Genomic DNA, 20,495 nt, shown 5'->3' with positions numbered 1-20,495 from the left:
ACATTACCTGGCAGTGTGAAGTGGGCGGGCTAGCAGTGTAGCGGGCTAGCAGTGTGAACTTGGCGGGCCAGCGGGCTAAAATCTTAAACTTTATTAATGAACATAAAACTGTTATGATACATTACCTGGCAGTGTGAAGTGGGCGGGCTAACAGTGTAGCAAGCTAGCAGTGTGAACTGGGCGGGCTGGCGGGCCAGCGGGCTAAAATCTAAAACTTTATTGATTGAACATAAAAATGTTATGATACATTACCTAGCAGTGTGAAGTGGGCGGGCTAGCAGTGTAGCGGGCTAGCAGTGTGAACTGGGCGGGCTGGCGGGCCAGCGGGCTAAAATCTAAAACTTTATTGATTGAACATAAAAAATGTTATGATACATTACCTGGCAGTGTGAAGTGGGCGGGCTAACAGTGTAGCGGGCTAGCAGTGTGAACTGGGCGGGATGGCGGGACAGCGGGCTAAAATCTAAAACTTTATTGATTGAACATAAAAACGTTATGATACATTACCTAGCAGTGTGAAGTGGGCGGGCTAACAGTGTAGCGGGCTAGCAGTGTGAACTGGGCGGGCTGGCGGGCCAGCGGGCTAAAATCTAAAACTATATTGATTGAACATAAAAACGTTATGATACATTAACTGGCAGTGTGAAGTGGGCGGGCTAGCAGTGTAGCGGGCTAGCAGTGTGAACTGGGCGGGCTGGTGGGCCAGCGGGCTAAAATCTAAAACTTTATTGATTCAACATTAAAACCTTATGATACATTTCCTAGCAGTGTGAATTGGGCGGGCTGACAGTGTAGCGGGCTAGCAGTGTGAACTGGGCGGGCTGGCGGGCCAGCGGGCTAAAATCTTAAACTTTATTGATTGAACATAAAAACGTTATGATACATTACCTGGCAGTGTGAAGTGGGCGGGCTAACAGTGTAGCGGGCTAGCAGTGTGAACTGGGCGGGCTGGCGGGCCAGCGGGCCAAAATCTAAAACTTTATTGATTCAACATTAAAACCTTATGATACATTTCCTAGCAATGTGAATTGGACGGGCTAGCAGTGTAGCGGGCTAGCAGTGTGAACTGGGCGGGCTGGCGGGCCAGCGGGCTAAAATCTAAAACTTTATTGATTGAACATAAAATGTTATGATACATTACCTGGCAGTGTGAAGTGGGCGGGCTGACAGTGTAGCGGGCTAGCAGTGTGAACTGGGCGGGCTGGCGGGCCAGTGGGCTAAAATCTTAAACTTTATTGATTGAACATAAAAACGTTATGATACATTACCTGGCAGTGTGAAGTGGGCGGGGCTAGCAGTGTAGCGGGCTAGCAGGGTGAACTGGGCGGGCTGGCGGGCCAGCGGGCTAAATCTAAACTTTATTGATTGAACATTAAAACCTCATGATACATTTCCTAGCAGTGTGAATTGGACGGGCTGACATTGTAGCGGGCTAGCAGTGTGAACTGGGCGGGCTGGCGGGCCAACAGGCTAAAGTCCTAAACTTTATTGATTCAACATAAAAATGTTATGATACATTACCTGGCAGTGTGAAGTGGGCGGGTTAGCAGTGTAGCGGACTAGCAGTGTGAACTGGGCGGGCTGGCGGGCCAGCGGGCTAAAATCTAATATTTCTTAGAAGTGTGACAATATGAAAACCTCATGATACATTTCTAAGAAGTGTGAAGGTGGGAGGGCTGGCGTGTTCATGATTAATTAACTGAAGTCGGCGTTTTTTCATCATGACAAAGAAACAGGCACAGTTATGGACTTACAAAAGGATTAAAACCAAACTTTTGTACTCGAGCCAAGTTGTGGCGAACTGGTTAATATACCGGACTCTCAGTCCAGGGGCAGAGATTTTTCTTGGGTCACTCCTGTCAAATATTCCGTATTAAATTTTAAACCATGGTCTCAACCAACCAGGGATGGTTATGGAACTGGCATCTTTTGTTTTTAATAGCAAAATCTAGACATTTTTTAAACTCCTTATCCCGGCAGGCTGAAACAAACTACGGACATTAACACTTAATTTAAGTGCTTTGACCGAGTATACTCAGCCTTTGCGAACATCGAAGATCCCACATCAGTCGGTGCGCATTCGCGCCGTCTGCCAAGAATCTACACTGTTTACTGCCCAACCACTGAGTATGATTCTAGTGTCCAGGCACCGAACATTGTGGAACCTGATCAACCGGCTATTGTTGGCGCCTATTGATATAACTCAAAAACGAGAACGGTGACCCCAAATTCTTTTTTGCTTAAAATGTTTCTGTTTATCATATTTTAACAAACATGCCAAGTTTAAAAAAATTCTAATTTGAACAGTTTTTAATTTTGCCTATATGCTTATATGAAAACTCCCGAAAACGTCATTAAGGGTTAAAAAAAAAATATCAACTATAAGAGTTTTTGTCGTCTTTTTATTAATTAAAAGTTTCTGCGCCGATGGCCAAACAGTTGCTTCTCTGTGATCAAAATTCTGTTTTTCATTTTTTCAATACGGGCGTTGACAAGAAAATACAAGAAAATGCGAGTTTGTTATCGTATTATATTTTCAATTTGATAGAACTTATGCTGCGCTTCGCGGGGCTTGCAATAAGTTCCATAAAAAATTAAAAAAAATAAACAATAACCTATACTTATAAAATCTCAAATATTATGCAAAAGTTATTTTTTTTCAAAAAAATATTAAGAAATGTCAAGGAACAGTATTTGTGGTTAATAAACCTTTCGAAAATTTCGAATTTTTTTCACGAGCTTATGCATTTCTTACTGACAACATGCAACATAAAAATATTTCTGAATACATACACAAGCCAACAATGTTTATGTATCGTGGATGTGCATAATACATTAGTTCAAACGAATGAACAAACATGAAAATCAATACATGATAAAACGTTTAATAATTTTCAAAAATATAAAAATGAATGACAATTGTTGAATAAATTTTGTCAAACATATTGCAAATTGTCCATTTATATAATGACAGTAACTTAACGTTTGATGCTATGGTAATTCTTTGTTGTTCTTAGGTGTGTGCCTTAAAATGATTTTAGATTTTCGAGAAAAAAAAAACAACATAATTTAAACAAGAAATCAATAATACAGTCAAATCAAGATAACTTGATCAAATTTTTCCATGCTATAGATAAATATACCTATGAAAAATATTGTATGCATGATTTACAACATAGAGAGAGGACAGCTAAAACGTAAAAAGGATTTATTAAAGCAAAGATTATCCCTAATTCTGATATAACTAGCATTAGACAATGTCAATCATTTCTGGGATGACACTCGAAAGGACATTAGTTAAAATAAGAAATTACTTTTGCCCATAAGGTTTAAAAAAGCTATAAAAAACATGCATATGTGCTACCCAAAATCAATTATTTTCAACCTATAGGTAAACGATTTTGATATTTATCAATTACAGATAATACCGAAATATAAGGGAAAAAAATTAAGTTTTTTAAAAAGTAAAACGATTATGTTATACAGTTTAAAATTGTCCAATAAAAATTATGCAGAGAAGTTTTGAAATGATTGTATAAATAGTGTCATTCCAAATCACATTATTCATTACAGTTTGGAAACAAACAAAAAATTGAAACAAAATGACAATGTCCGGATTAAGTGCTAACGAAATTTGTAGTTCAATAATAAAACTCAAATTTACACAGTACAACGTAAAAAGATACAATTGCTTAAAGGGATACTTAGGCAAATATATGACAAAATATTAAATTTACCATATTTACTTAACTTATGCTAAATGAAGTTTAAAAAGTGATTAAAAGTCCCTGCATGTTTTTGTCTGTATAAATACTTTATAATGTGAGTTTAAAACCTAAATAAGTCTACATATGTTGAAACGAAATGACGACGCAGAAAGAACTAATGAGTAGTTTTAAAACAAGTCATTTGACAATTACAATCCCTAGAAGTTAACAAAACAAATAGTGTAGATATTGTAAGATTAAAACAAGCCTAAGTCGCTCATTTGACAGGTTCTTTTACGTTTTTATAGTTCACGGTGATAACTATGGTGAAATCTAAATGCTGTAACTTGACCCACAAATTTTGTTTCAAGGACTGCTTAGTCTATTCATTTCGATGACATTTATAGAATATTGGATAGAAAAATTAAAATCTAAAATATGAAAATTTGGACTGTGTCTCCCTTTAACTTATGATGTCGTTTCAAGAAAACTATTTCAAATTTTAATTTATATTCAATAAAGTTTAAACGAAAGAACGAAAGATGGTTCCCAAAAAATTATTTAAAACTAGACTGTGTCCTCAGGACACTGATGCTCCCACTGCTACAACAACATGTGTAACAAATTTTGCATCAGGTATTAAGAACAAGTGGTGATCATGACTAGTACATGAGGAGTAAGTGCTATAAAATTTTATGACTAACATAAAAAAAAGGTATTGACTCTGGAGAAAATGTTTGCAAGAAAAAATCCTTTACAACAATGTACAAGTTTATTAGAAATTAGCCAAGTAGAAAATGTGAAGTTGATGCCACAAAATGTTATGGCATAAAAATGTTATGAGTGGCAATAACAAAAGGCTATAAGTCTGGTAAAAATGGCAGCAAAAAAAAAAATTTCTTTACAATCATCTATAAATCCTGCTTGATCCTCTATATAAGTTTAAAAGAAATCGGTAAGGGAGTTAATGAAGAGCTGATGCCACAAGATTTTATTACTGAACTTATCAAAGGGCCATAACTGTGATGAAAATGGTCGCAGGAAAAAATATTTTCTTAACAAGAGCCATGTTAGTAGGCCATCTCCCGCCAAATGTGTTTGCTCATTGTAAGAATGTATATGTAGTAGAGCAAAAAAAATCAATTTAAAGAGGTCTTTTGGTAATGAAAACTGATGGGTGAAGTGATTACAGATTTGAAACCTATGTGAATACTGATGGCTGAAAATAACAAAGGGCAATAACTCAAAAATTATGCAGGTACAGTTATCATTCTTGTGTGCTGCACTCATCGTCTATGAGATCTATCCACCTATGAAGTTTCAAGTTTATACAAGAAAAATAACAAAGGGCAATAACTCAAAAATTATAAAGGGTAGAGTTATCATTCTTGTGCACAGCATTCCTCCTCAATAAGATCTATCCACCTATGAAGTTTCATGTTGACATCTCAAAGACTTTGAGTTATGCTCCACTCAGGTGAAAAATAAAGTATGAAAAATGACAAAGGGCAATGACTCAAAAATGATGAAAGGTAGAGTTATAATTCTTGGGCACTGTACACCTCCTGAGTGAGATCTATCCACCCATGAAGTTTCATGTTAATATCTCAAAGGCTTTTTGAGTTATGCTCTGGACAAAAACTAAGTTTGAAAAATAACAAAGGGCAATAACTCAAAAAATTATGCAGGGTGGAGTTATCATTCTTGTGCACTGCACTCCTCCTCATTATGATCTATCCACCTATGAAGTTTCAAGTTGATACCTTAAATACTTTTTGAGATATGCTCCGGACAAAAATGACGGACGGAAGGACGGACGTACATATGGACGAGTGCAACTCTATATGCCTCCCACTTCGTAGAGTCATAAAAAAATCCATATACAAACTAGACTTACAAAAATCAATGTCAAATAAGGTTAAAACATTATTCCAATATGTTCCTCTTATAACTTGCCCATATCAACAAAGCAATTTAGACGACATAATATGCATGCTCTTGAACCAAAAATACAAACTTTCAAATCGACGTCACCTACAGATTAGATTCAAATGTTTTTCAGTAATGTTTAATATGTTTTATTTGGATCAGCTTAATGTAACTTAATCTAATTACAAGTAATGTGTAATGTGAAACTCTTCTGACACAAGTAGTATCACAGTAGTTGGTAAATATTGAATTGCGCTCAACCCGAAGCTAAACGGCGTGGGCAGTAATATGCATTTCCATTACTGCCCATGAACAGGCTCATTAAACCGAGCCTGCAATATTTTCATATTGTGTCGCGTTCGTTCCCTTTTCATATATTGTGATTAGTTTCCACTTATAAAAGGTTTTCTCTCCCATTACTTCGAGCGTCACTTGCTTTCAGAGATCTGGCATATCGTCCTGAAATAAACATTTCAACACAATAAAAATACTTGGCCTTCTAGTTTCAAAATTACGGATTTCATTAAAGGAACATTTTGGTACGATAAATTATATATAACTGCATTATTTTGTAATATTGCATACAATAGCAAAAAAGAATTAACTACATGAACAGCTGTTCACAGTTTGGTTAAAATCAAGATCACCAAGTCAAACCTTTGAAAAGTCATTTCCATACAATAACTCATGTTTATGTAGGAGCGAATTGTAAGTGTTATTTGATTTTCTTTCTGAAGGAAACCCCCTACATACCGAAGTCCCAAAAATCATTCACTCGTTATGCACAGTATATATCACTGATTTCTATCCCCTTTTGCAAAACTGGAGTTATGGCGCGGAAATGACATTTCTAAAAGTTTACATAGTAACCTAGATTTTAAGGCAGCGTGACCAAGTTTAGACCGTAAAGTGATCTTGAGTACCCACTTCACACTGCCAGGTAATGTATCATAACATTTTTATGTTCAATCAATAAAGTTATGGATTTTAGCCCGCTGGCCCGCCAGCCCGCCCAGTTTACACTGCTAGCCCGCTACACTGCTAGCCCGCCCACTTCACGCTGCCAGGTAATGTATCATAACATTTTTATGTTCAATCAATAAAGTTTTAGATTTTAGCCCGCTGGCCCGCCAGCCCGCCCAGTTCACACTACTAGTCCGCTACACTGCTAGCCCGCCCACTTCACACTGCTAGGTAATGTATCATAACGTGTTTATGTTCAATCAATAAAGTTTTAGATTTTAGCCCGCTGGCCCGCCAGCCCGCCCAGTTCACACTGCTAGCCCGCTACACTGTTAGCCCGCCCACTTCACACTGCCAGGTAATGTATTATAACATTTTTATGTTCAATCAATAAAGTTTTAGATTATAGCCCGCTGGCCCACCAGCCCGCCCAGTTCAAACTGCTAACCAGCCCACTTCACACTGCCAGTTAATGTATCATAACGTTTTTATGTTCAATCAATAAAGTTTTAGATTTTAGCCTGCTGGCCCGCCAGCCCGCCCAGTTCACACTGCTATCCCGCTACACTGCTAGCCCGCCCACTTCACACTGCCGGAGAATGTATCATAACGTTTTTATGTTCAATCAATAAAGTTTTAGATTTTAGCCCGCTGGCCCGCCAGCCCGCCCAGTTCACACTGCTAACCCGCTACACTGTTAGCCCGCCCACTTCACACTGCCAGGTAATGTATCATAACATTTTTATGTTCAATCAATAAAGTTTTAGATTTTGGCCCGCTGGCCCGCCAGCCCGCCCAGTTCACACTGCTAGCCCGCTACACTGCTAGCCCGCCTACTTCACACTGCTAGGTAATGTATCATAACAGTTTTTATGTTAAATCAATAAAGTTTTAGATTTTAGCCCGCTGGCCCGCCAGCCCGCCCAGTTCACACTGCTAGCCCGCTACACTGTTAGCCCGCCCACTTCACACTGCCAGGTAATGTATCATAACATTTTTATGTTCAATCAATAAAGTTTTAGATTTTAGCCCGCTGGCCCGCCAGCCCGCCCAGTTCACACTGCTAGCCCGCTACACTGCTAGCCCGCCCACTTCACACTGCCGGGTAATGTATCATAACGTTTTTATGTTCAATCAATAAAGTTTTAGATTTTAGCCCGCTGGCCCGCCAGCCCGCCCAGTTCACACTGCTAGCCCGCTAGACTGCTAGCCCGCCCAGTTCACACTGTTAACCCGCTAGGCTGCTAGCCCGCCCAGTTCACACTGTTAGCCCGCTAGACTGCTAGCCCGCTCAGTTCATACTGTTAGCCCGCTAGACTGCTAGCCCGTTAGCCCGCGTACTTCACGGACATTAATAAATTAACCACAGCGATAGTATTTTCGGCAAACTGTTTTATTTGCAATATATTTCCGCTTGAAAGTGAAATAAGTTGTTTCGCACTCATGTATCTGAGTTTTCAAGTAATTTGATGAAGAAACTAAATCCGAGAATTTATCAATCACCCTCCGTATATCAATTTTGTCTCACTTTCAGTTAGTTGCACGGAACTTTGGGAGGAATGGTGGGGTTATAATGGAATGTCAGGTAAGTTATTTCAATACTTCATTTCACTAGTGATATTTTAAAGTTTTTACAGCAGTATTGATAATATTATGATACAATTGTGAAACAGTCATTTGCTAGTAAGAGTGCTCAGAGTCATAAAATACATTCCCCGTTAATTAAGTTTGAAATACGTTGAGAGCATATATTGACAACTTTAAGTCTAAAACATTTATATCAGAACAAGGAGCTTAGTGTTAATATTGATTTTACTATTAACTCCAACAGATTTATTGTATTAAATACCGCAGTAAATACAAGGACTGTGTAAATTTTAAATATGATCCCGTTAAAACCAACAGTCAAAACAAATTACACTTGCACAAAATTATGAACTTGAGTATTGATATTTTAAATAAATAATTCCTGGTCATATATTTTAAAAGATAATAAAAGCTTGATGGCATAAATTAAGTATTGTCATTTATCTGAATGAATAAAAACATGCATAAACGGCTAAATAGTTGAACTGAATAGTGTTTGTTATTTTTAAAATTCATTCAACTTAATACACTAAGCTGCCATTGAAAATGATTACTATATAGATTTTTGTAAACGATTATTATTTGCATTTCAGGTCCTCAGTTCTGGGGAACACATAATAAAAATTGGTCTCTTTGTGGCACTGGAAAATTCCAATCTCCAATAGATATTGATCCTGAAAAACTTGTTTTTGACCCAAACCTCACAAAATTAAAATACGATGACAGTAAGGTAGGATTTTGGACTTCATTCTGTGTTGGGGTTGTTTTTTTAGGGGGCGGGGGGGATTAACACCAATTTAAACACATTTCTGTCAAACTAGGGTTGTTCAAAAAGCAATATGATGCGTCTCTACTGTTCATATCTTTTAAATAACATACACAATTACGTACAAGAGAAAAATAACGAAATATGTCCTCTATAAACAATGAAAAAATCAAAGCAATATGTTGACAGTCAACAATTCTGTGAAAATTACAAATGAGATGATGTACGCGATCCGGCGCACAATACATCAAATGACGTTCATCAATGACGTCACAGAATGAAGGCAAACTGTCACAAGACGAGTGTCATTCTTTCTTAAATTATTGTGTTTGAACTGAGAATACATGGACTTTTAATGGGATTTGTAGTATAAATTTACACACTTCACCTGACTATCTTAATTATGTAACGTGTTACAGTAAAGTACGACGGGATTGGTAATATTTTCCCGACATTTGTATACCATTGGACGCTTTTCAATCAAAGCAGGCTAAGAATCGAAAAAAAATCGATTTTCAAATTTATTGTAAGCATAATTTTATTTTGATTATCCTTTGAAGTGCTTCACTTAATCTATGCAGATATTTTTTTACCTCAGTGGAGCTCTGTCGGACCGTATATGTCACGGAACGTATATGTCACACGTGTGGGACATATTCGGCCGAATTAATCACAGCTATCTTTATGTGCCATATACGTTTCTCCAATTTGGCAGTAAATGCCTGACCTTATATGTCACTCATTTTACACAGTAAACTAACACAGTCATCGTTGTTTTAACCTTCGTTCATCAACGTTGATAGTACATCATCATCACCATCAACAACAACGACAACATCATAAACATCAATAATACATTAAATAAAACTTCGCCGCGCGCTTCCGCTAATTAGCGTGTTTTTGTCCCGCGACACCGCCAAGCGAAAAGTCGAGAAAAAGCAGTTAAAATGGCAGGGGCGCGGAGCGAAAACACGCTAATTAGCGGGGGCGATATTTAGCGGTTAAGCGGTTTTCCCCGCCTTTTTATTTCTTAAATCTCGTCCCGCGCCCTCGCAGGGCGAAGTTTTTATTTATTAATCTTCGACCCGCGCCCCCGCTTATTAGCGTGTTTTCGTCCCGCGACCCCGCCGTTTAACTTGTTAATTTTCGCTTGGCGCGGTCGCGGGGCGAAAACACGAATTGCACAAACCAGCCACCATATAATCAGCAATATATTTGTTTAGGTCAACGCCGATTTGCTCATCATTTTACCAGTAAGATGACTACTGTGTCAATACCCAGTGATTGACTTTGTCGAAAATATTTGCTTTATATTTTGGACATTAATATTTATTTAATATTTCGGACATTAATATTTATTGACTTAAAGATAATATATCGACTCTTTATGCCCCCATTCTGAGGGGGTCTGGGATTTAAACATTTTACTTGTCCGTGCGCCTGTGCAGTATTTGAGCTAAGGTCATGAATCTACTAGTGAACATTAGTCAGCATATGAAGTACATTGGGTTTCGCTTGTCGATTTTCCGCATTTATGCCAGAGTTATTACCCTTTGCTTAGTCAAAATCAGCAATTTTCAACATGGATCTGCACAGTAATTCCAGTGTTTTGTCCTTTACTAAATCAGAATTTGAAATTTTTACTTGTGGGGCTGAGTAGCTAAACAGTGTTTGAAGCAAGGATAAGAAATCTTGCAAGAATGTTGGTTAACATATGTTGTTATGCACTAGGATTACACTTATTAATTTGAGTAGTGCTGCCCTAGTTATATCCCTTAACTTAAGGAAGTTTGTTCAAAAGGTGGGTAATGGGGTAATAAGTGTCCTATGGTTTTAATAAAATGAATTGCCATGTTAAAGAAAAAATTTCAACTTTTTAAGTCTTGAATTTTACGATTTTATAATAATGTTTTACAAAATCTCGTGAATTGATATTCAAATCAATAATTATAAATATACAAAAAGTATATATTTTCGGACCTAGCGACTCACTGACCATGCACAAATTTGTGACAAATTCCAATGTCGTCATTAAATTTTGTTTGAAATGTTGTTGTTTTCTTTCAAGTTATGAAATACATTTTACGTTTTTTGTAAGTTACGCGTACAAAGCTTGATTTTGACATGTACTTTACAACTAAATAAAATCAATTATTTTACGCTGTATCTTAGATATAAGCAAAATCAAAACTTTTTTAATCACGAAACAACGATTTTTGAACATTTTCAAAAAAATCATTTTCTTCACGCTGCAAACCAGATGTATAATTTTACATACATTGGTGCGCACGATAGGAGATAGTATGAATGGCGTTTTGTTCACTACACATTCATAGCGTGCTCCTGAAACGTTATGTTACGCCTAAAACCATCATGGTCATTTTTGCTTTAGCAAGATGTGATTTTTTTCCTGGTGAATCACAAAGTATGGATGATACAATGATAAGGGCAAATGGCTAAGATGTTTGCCTCTCAGTCCCAGGATTGTGGGTTCGAGCCCATCTCGGGTGACGGCTATGTTTCCTTATTTGACACCAGTACAGCTTAGTTCCAGGAAGCGGACTCTAAGTGATTAATATAAATTAAAAGAACGTGTTCGCAATCGATCATAAATATATATGTTTACACTAATAGCTTGTAGATATATTAAGAGCCCTGGGATCATTTTGTTCAAGCAGTAAGGAATATACAAAATTATTCTAGTGCAAGACATATATATTCTTGTTTACAGGGATATTGCAGTACGATACTCACGAAGTTTTTTTTGCACTTATTTGGTGAAACCTTTGTTTATTATACATATCTAAAGAATTTGATGAAACATTTGTTTATTATACACTTTAAAAAGGTCGGTGAAATATATGTTTATTGGCGACGCCGGTGAGCGGCGTCGTCTCTTATGGAATGCTTTTTATTTTGGCCTATGGAAGGAGCTGTTATTATCAGCAGTTAATGTCATGTTGTGTTAATTAGTTTTATTTTGATTCGTAAAAATCAAGTAAACAAATATGTTGTTATATTTGTATTTAATATCTTTATGTAAAAAGCATGTACATTGTGATATTATTTTCACGAAATTGCAGGCTCAGTTTAACAGCTTGTCCCTTACATTTATTGGCAATACTAAAATCCGGATTTCGAATACCGTTGTGGTCTACATTTTTGCCGTATTCTTTTTTATTCATTTATGTATTTTTAAAATTTTCCTACAAGAAGAACGTTCACCTGCAAATGAGTATTAGGATTGGTAATGGAACTGTTGTAAACGATTATCCTATTGATTTTATCAATATTACGTTTATCTATTGCGCAGAATGATTGTTTTTACAAAGTGTAACAGTATTCGGATGTTGAAAGCTATCCGATTTTCTGCAATTACTGCTGTCACATGGCCATCTAACTTTTTATGAATACTTTACCATTACTTTGCATGGCTTAATAAAACTGAGCCTGCAACATTTCATGATTTTGCTGTTTAGGGTGTTCTTTTGGGTTTCAGGTTTTCTCTATTTTAAGGGGAAGTAACTCATGTTTACTTTTTTTGTTCTTTTATGTCTGTCATAGGTATTACTTACTATTTTGTTGCATAAAATTTACCAGTTGTAAGGTCATCAAAAGCATAGAGGCCCTGAGGAGTGAATATTTTATATATATTTTTTTTACTTGCTTTATATACCTTAGACTGGATTTTTCTAGTTTCTTCAGTTAGTACATACCTACAGGTATTCAGCTACAGGAATCTTCTAATCACTATGTGAAACTAATCATTATTTTATATGTGTTTGTATATAAATTGTTAATAAAATAACCTTTGATAAAAATGAAGGTAGAAAATTAAAGCTGTGCTCATGTCCATATAATGAAACAGAGAAAGAATAACATCATGAAGTTATCAATTTTAAACACTAGATATATATGCAGAGTCTAATGGAAGGTTTAAAGAGGGACTGTTGTTATAAATTGTTATTTTGATTAATACTATGAATATGTAAGTTTTTTTTCTTATTTGTTTAATTAAGAATTAATCTACCTGTTAATTAAAAAATCTTAAAGTATCTGTCACGGTTTAGAACTGTTCACTATTTAGGGAAGAAAATGTGTAAGCGGCCAGATAGCTCAATCGCTACAGCCGCGGTACATTATTCTGTGGGTCACAGGTTCGAGTTCTGGTCAAGCTGAAAGTTTTTCTCATCCTGTGACTGCATATAACCCTGAGTTTAATTCACTATGCTCTGTAAATATCAAAAATTCAGTCGACAAATCAATATAGTGGGGAAATATGGTGTGGTTTAGAACTGTTCATTATTAAAGAGAAAATGTGTAGCCGGCCGGATAGCTCAGTTGGTCTTCTGACAGTCATGGGTTCGAGTCATGGTCATGCAGTTTCAGTCATTGTTTAGAAGTGGATTTATTTAACAGATTGTATTAAATTTGAAATGGACAAAGGCAGTATTGTATGCATGATACTTTTAGATCTACAAAAGGCATTTGATACAGTTGATCACACTATACTGCACATGAAGAAGTTCCCTTCTTCTTCTTCGTGAAACTTCAAGCATCTGCCATAGGTAATGACATTCTTACATGTACATGGTTCAAGTCTAATCTCTGATGGACAGCAGCACGTGGATGTGGCTGGTATTCATTCTACTACTGCTCCGAGTACTTATTGTGTCCCCCCTGAGGTTCATTTTAAGTCCCCTTTTATATCTTATATACATGTATGTCAATGACATGTCTGCAACCCTAAGCAATAAGCTTTTATTATATGCTGATGACTCAGGTATCCTTGTATCTGGTAAAATAAATCTGAAGAAATTCTCTCTTATGGCATGAGTCTTAAAAGTGATTGGTTAATTGGCTATAAATTGTCTTTGCATCTTGGCAAGACAGAGTCTATTCTTTAAACTGGGCCTAGCCTCCAGGTCACATGTAATGGTACTGCTATAAAGTACACATCTTTTGTTAAGTATTTAGGTGCAAAACTTTTTTTTGGCGTCGCCTTTGATGCTTTGCATCAATGCTTTTCTTGTTATATACTTGTGATGATGATAATGATGGTGATGAAGATGTTGGTTGTGGTATTTACGATTCCGTCATTACTTTCTTTTTCTTCTTCTTCTTCATTTTATTTTATAATAAAGGGTATTGTGCAAAACGGTCTTATTTCAGAAAAAGAAAAACCACATGTGACGTATACGTTGATATTTTCAGTTTTTATGTTCATTTTTGGTAAGTGACAAATACGTTTTGATGAGCATAGAAAAACTCAATACAACCGGATATGGCACATTTTATGTTCCATATTCGGCTGAAGAGTGTGCCATATTCGACAGAATATGTCACACTTGTGACCAATTCGAACCGAATATGTCACACGTGTGCCATATTCGGTTCGTGACATATACGGTCCGACAGAGCTCCTTGCATCTTATTAATTAAGACATTCCGATTAATAAGTTTATAATTAAACCGTGACATCTAACTTGTAACAGGCTATAAATTTATTATTTTGTATGTCCCGTTCCATCTCAGGAACCGTCGGAGATATTTTCTTGAACTTGAAATATCAATGCTTTATCACAATGTAACTGTATAATTTAAATTTGATAACTCTGATAGTGTTTAGTCTATTTTATTCAAATTGGCTTCAGAAGAGTTCGGATGCGACGAATTATAATGATGCGCATTCGAACGACTCTAACACGACATCAACAAATAAAAGCTGCCGTACCTGATATTAAACAAAATTGCGCCTGCCTGATTTGTTTCCGTACTTATTTTCAGCGCGTCGGATTTTTAAGAAGTTACGTCACATGTATAATGATTACGTCACATATCTAAATATAGAACGTCAACAGTGACTTTATTGCATATTCTAACGCTATCGGATTTTTTTCTATGTATATGTTAGTGTTCATCCGTGCTGTTCTACAGAAATTAGAAACTTCGACGGGAGCGATAGCGACAGGAGAATGTTTCTAATTTCTGTAGAACAGCTAAGGATGAACACTAACATATTTAGTGTCAAGCTTTATTTGGCCCTTGATTACGTCACTACGCGGTACTATGAAGCACTATGAAAAATAGAAGGCGACTATGAACGGATTTCAATATAGTATCGATTTTTTTCTTCTATGAAAATTAACGCACATAATTTTGAAGAAATACAGCGTTTTCATTGGATGACAAATAAAGCTGGACACTAAATAAACAAAGAAGGACCGAAGAGTGCATTATTCTACAACAATGCACTCGCCGGTCTTATTATCTCCCTGTGTATTTTCACATTGAGGGCATCATATTTTTTTGAAAATTCTAGTAAATAAAAGAAATTGTCGAATTTTGTTGTGAAAACTATTTAGAATGCAAGAAAATGGTCTTACTAAGAAAATGAACCCGAACACCAATATCTTTAATTCAGTCGTTAACGCTGTACAGACGTTTAAAGTGTAGTTTACATGACGCCACAATGTAGCGCCAAACAGCACGTGCAAAACAATCAAATCAAGTACGCTATTTTAATATCGCAAACGAGTTAAATTTTACATTTATTTCACTTTTAATAATTTATATTTCGCTTGAAAATGATAGAGTGAAATAAAATAAACAAACAAAGTTTATCAACGTTTTCAAAATTCGTTTTGCTCAAAATGTTTCTACACACGGTAGATTTAACGACAGTTTTTTTTTCAACCCACTGGAACAGCCTTTACAAAACGTTTCTATTGGAAACTCTGAGGCGAAAACAAATTTAACCACGAAACATAAAGTCCAACTTTATAATGATAATTATTCTTTTTCTTGACGTGTTAGAATGGAAATAGATATTAATTCTTCGTGCATTATTGTATATTATCACACACCCGTACCGATTTCTCGACTCCGTAAAAATGGTATTGCATGGCCGTGTATATATTTTGATGTGACGTCATTAGCGTTATGCAAATATAGTGTAAAGACGCGCTAAATGTAAGCATTATACTATAGACACGTCAATGAAAATGACTCTTATTTCACTTTAAATGGTCTTTATTTTGGGTATGTGATAAATAGAATATTAAGTTCGTGTAAGTTCATTACTGAATTTTATTGCACTTGTTGAAAATAAATAATATTATGCTCGCCAGAGGCTCGCATAATATAATTTTATTCAACTCGTGCAATAAATTCAGTATTGAACTTACACTCATTCAATATCCTCTATATAATGCACGTTTTTCGTTCAAATGCTTTGTAATTAATCACTCAGGCCTATCGGCCTTCGTGATTATATTACTACGAATTTGGACTCAAACCGTACATTATTCTACAACAATGCACTCAGAATTGATATTTATTTCCTAAATAACACACACTTGCGGTTCTTCTATATTCAATAGTGAAAAATACGGGTCGTGTTAGAATGAGACATAATGACATTTAAATATAATAGTACGTGTTGGTGGAATACATAGAAAAACAGACACAAATTATGAATAAACTAGAATTAAATAATTGACGCGCTGCGCTGGGTGCGTGTTACCATGTCATTCAAAATCACAGTGTACACCTGCACAGCAAAACAAAATGAAATTATGCTCAAATTATGGATAACATAATCGATCGCCGTATGTATAAAAAGATGTGAATATTAATGGAATATGAAAACGCAAAACGCTGATTTCTATTTCTTTTTTAACAAGCATTGTATCTCGACGATCGATCATTTTAACGGGCTTTCCTGGATAAGTTACTAGTAATTACTTATATCTTTTGCAAGTTCCCGTCACGGAGAAACTTTTTTACATCGCCCGAAACCGAACAAACGACCCGTGGATTACTAAATCAAGAAATAAAATAATGTAACATTTGTTTGAAGCACCTCTTATAATATTTAATAATAGTCCTACCTATTTCAAGAGATATAAAACGTTTTCCAACAACGAATTGCGAATAGGATGTTGACAATGAAGTAGAGATGCGCAACAGGCACGGAAGTAACCACTTTTTTCAAGTGGGGTTCTTGGGTTTTCTCTTTAACATTTAATATGTTTGTTTCTAATTATAACCTAACAAGGTAAAGATAGGAACCGAAGTTATTACATAAAATATATAAAATATAAATGTCTATAATGTTTATTAAATGTTTTTTTCGTTCGATAAGAACATCTCTAATAATGGAGAAGATTTTTCAACAGTCCTCAAAACGTGTATAATATTTTAATAATAAAGCCCATTTCTAAATAATAGTTTTTTTAAATATCCCCATACATATACTTAACGAGTAACTAAAATCATTAATTGCTACTAAAATTCAAATTGTAATTTAAGTCAGTTAGGAAGAAAATACTTTATTATAAATATCAACAGTCCTAAAGATATCTAGTTAATTTTGTATTTTCAATTTTAGATCAACGGATGGCTTGTGAATACTGGAAATGATCTAATTATTGAAGTAAATAAGGCAAAGAACAGTTCATCATTTGTATTTACAGGAGGGCCTCTCTCCTACAATTATAGACTAGATCAAATTAAAATCCATTTCGGTATATACGACGAAATTGGTTCTGAGCATACTATTGCAGGAAAACAGTTTCCTGTTGAGGTAAACATGTAGGATTATATTTTAGCCATCATCAAGTATCTGTTTTTCTAAAAAAAACATTTTTTTTCTATTTTATCCGTAATGTACGGACATGGACTTTGCAATACATGTACTTGCTTTTTTGTTTACCTCGTTAACTTAAAGACTTAGGGTATGCCATTAAAAGTACGTTACAGTTGATCTTAATTCATTTTATTACAAGTTTAAATTTAAGTAAAAATATTATAATTTAATGGTCGTGTGTTTGTGTGTGTGTGTGTGTGCGTGTGCGTGCGTGCGTGCGTGTGTGTTTAACTCGTAAATGATAGAGGAAGACGACATTATCATTATATGATGCTCTAGTTGTCTGTATTTTATTATCTAACACATATATGATATAGAGAACCTTACTTAAATCTTGAAATAATGTAAATCTTGTCAAAAGTCACACGTATAATGATGGTTTTGTTACAGTTTCAGATAATTGGATACAACATAGATTTGTACAAAAGTTTTAACGAGGCTTCCATGGCAACGCACGGTATTGCCATAATTACAATGCTTGGTGCCGTAAGCAGCATTATATTTTACTGAGCAAATTCGTTTTGAAGTTTGGCTTTGCGTGACTTGTATAACAAATTGCATGATTCATTTGAAGCTTTGTTATCTTAAAGGAAGTATATATACGTATGTGCTATTTTCATTTTATTACAAAGATTAAAGTAAATTACAGAAATAAGCGATGGTTTTCTTCTTCAGTTTTGTGTAAAAAGTTAACATATTTTTCATTTCTTTTATAAATTCATCTTATTGATTGAATAAGCATAATGCATAACTATATTTTCCGTTTTAGATAGATGATATAACCAATTTTGAGTTTGATAAAATTCTTACAGCTGCAAAACATGTTCGGCACCGAGGTGAGCTCTTAGACACAAAATAAATGCCGTTTTTTTATCATAATATATTTTTTAACGACATTAAAATCTGAGAAGTAAGTAAAAATGATAAAATTACCATTGTCATCATTCAAAAGTAAATACTATTTAAATCAGTATTTCAAATCGATGGTCTCACTATAAAATGCCGGAGTTACAAAAAGTAAACTTTTCAGGAGAAGGAAAAAAGTGTTTTTCATGATCAATCAGAAAAATACAAAAATCGTTTTGTTTTTTATTAACATCTTATATAGTAACTATTCAATATATGATCTCAATGTAACGGTAATATCTTATCTTTTGGCAATAAAAGTAGTTTAGGCATTTTATAAAACGTAGGTGCAGCTTCGGCTTTATAAAATGCATTATAAATTTCCGAAAGTGCATTTTGCATCAGCGAAATGAAGCTCCGGGTTTTTACTTTATAACTGATGTAGTTTGGTAATCTGATTTTAACACACTTTTGCTACTAAGAACTTGATATAAATTGTTATATTCTACAATTGAACTTTTTCTTCAGTTCTACCTGTACCAATGGCTTTATAATTTACACACTTACTAATCAATACATGATTGGGCATCTTACATAACTATGACTTCCATTTTTACTAAGTTATTGTCCTTTTAGCACTCTAAATATGGATATAGTTAACCTAAAAGTATCTGGAGTTCTATCTATTTAGTTCGTCGTATCTGTCATAATTTCTTTACAAAGTTCATGATATTGTCAGGTTATATAAATGTACCATTCATTTTCATTGGTTCAGGGTCAACAGTGGTTCTTAGAGATTTACTCAAAGTTGCTGATACAGCCTTTATTCAATTACTGGTGTTTTACTTATATGGTATGATGATGACTTGCGTGGTCTTCTTTCTTCAAATTGAGTAAGGGGTCAGTTGGGTCAAGGTCAACAGTGCTAAAAATTGATTTTTACACCTTTGCCCATACAGTCATTATTTATCAACATTAGTTTTTCATATTTGGTAGGTAGATCATTTTCATGGTTCTTCCTTTGGATTGAGTAAAGGATTAATCGGATCAATGTCAGCACTGCTTAAAAAAGATTTTTACGCTTTTGTCTATACAGTCTTTATTTATTGAATGATGTCTTTTATTTTTGGTAGGAAGTTAGCTTGATAGGTCTTCTTTCTTTGGATTAGTTAAAGTTCAGGGGTGCTAAAATAGATTTCAAGCATTTGTGTATACAACATTTATTTATTGTTGATATTTTTCATAGTTGGATCGACCATACCTTGGATGGTCCAGAGTTAAGAGTCACAATGTCAAGATCATCTGTGCTCGTGACAGATTTATCTATTTACAGCATTTTTATATAGCCTTTGTTCTTTTTACCTATGTCTCATATCTGTATTGAACACATCTCAGTTGGTGTTTTAAGTTTGGGTCACTTTGCTCAAGGTCATGGTCTTACATTTGCATTTGTATATATTTAATAATTTTTTATTCATCAAATAGCAATGACATGCAAACTTATATTTTTCACTTAAACAAAACGTAATGACAAAGTCAGGTTATATAACTGTTTACACTTTTTGGGGCAATATTTCTGTCCATAACTGAGTGATTTGTTAAGCCTTTTTTTAATTTGTAACTGACAAGAATTGTGGCTGAGGACATTTGTGTTTACCAAACATGTTATTGTGTTTAATTTTCCTGTTCACTTGCATGAACTTCACGCCAATAATCATACTTCTGTATAATTTTCATTTCAACTTTTGCTATTTGATGTTTAACATCAGTATTTATTTGCTTGGGTCGTGAGATCAAATAATGGTAGCGAAATTTCAGACCCTGATATACTTATTTGCAAAATCTGAAAGGAGTCTGAAATCCTCGAAGCGGTTACTTCCCTTTTAAGTATAAATTTTCAAACCTTCTCGGGGAAAAAATTACTTCCCGATCAAAGATTTCTAATATTGTGTAATTCTTTACAGATATGCATGCTTAATATTAAGCTTCCATGATTATTTACTTCAGTGTGGAACAACAAGTTTACCGTGAACAAACTATCTCGAAA

At 35.0% G+C, this 20,495-nt stretch overlaps 1 protein-coding gene across 1 annotated transcript in view; it reads left to right on the top strand.

Moving 5' to 3' along the window:
• LOC132736728 (carbonic anhydrase-related protein 10-like) overlaps positions 1 to 20,495 on the top strand; it is a 46,604-nt gene that overhangs the window by 11,902 nt on the left and 14,207 nt on the right. Inside the window, exons 2-6 of the mRNA XM_060723926.1 lie at positions 8,134 to 8,184; positions 8,780 to 8,916; positions 17,345 to 17,539; positions 17,993 to 18,088; positions 18,372 to 18,438. Of these exons, the coding sequence (XP_060579909.1) occupies positions 8,134 to 8,184; positions 8,780 to 8,916; positions 17,345 to 17,539; positions 17,993 to 18,088; positions 18,372 to 18,438 (546 nt within the window). The remainder of the gene's footprint in view (positions 1 to 8,133; positions 8,185 to 8,779; positions 8,917 to 17,344; positions 17,540 to 17,992; positions 18,089 to 18,371; positions 18,439 to 20,495) is intronic.

Source organism: Ruditapes philippinarum, unplaced genomic scaffold (genome assembly GCF_026571515.1).
Source record: "Ruditapes philippinarum isolate M1 unplaced genomic scaffold, ASM2657151v2 ctg692_1_1_1_1, whole genome shotgun sequence".
In the NCBI taxonomy this organism is placed as follows: domain Eukaryota; kingdom Metazoa; phylum Mollusca; class Bivalvia; order Venerida; family Veneridae; genus Ruditapes; species Ruditapes philippinarum.
The sequence above is the reverse complement of the archived record's forward strand: the minus strand, read 5'-3'. Positions and strand labels throughout refer to the sequence as shown.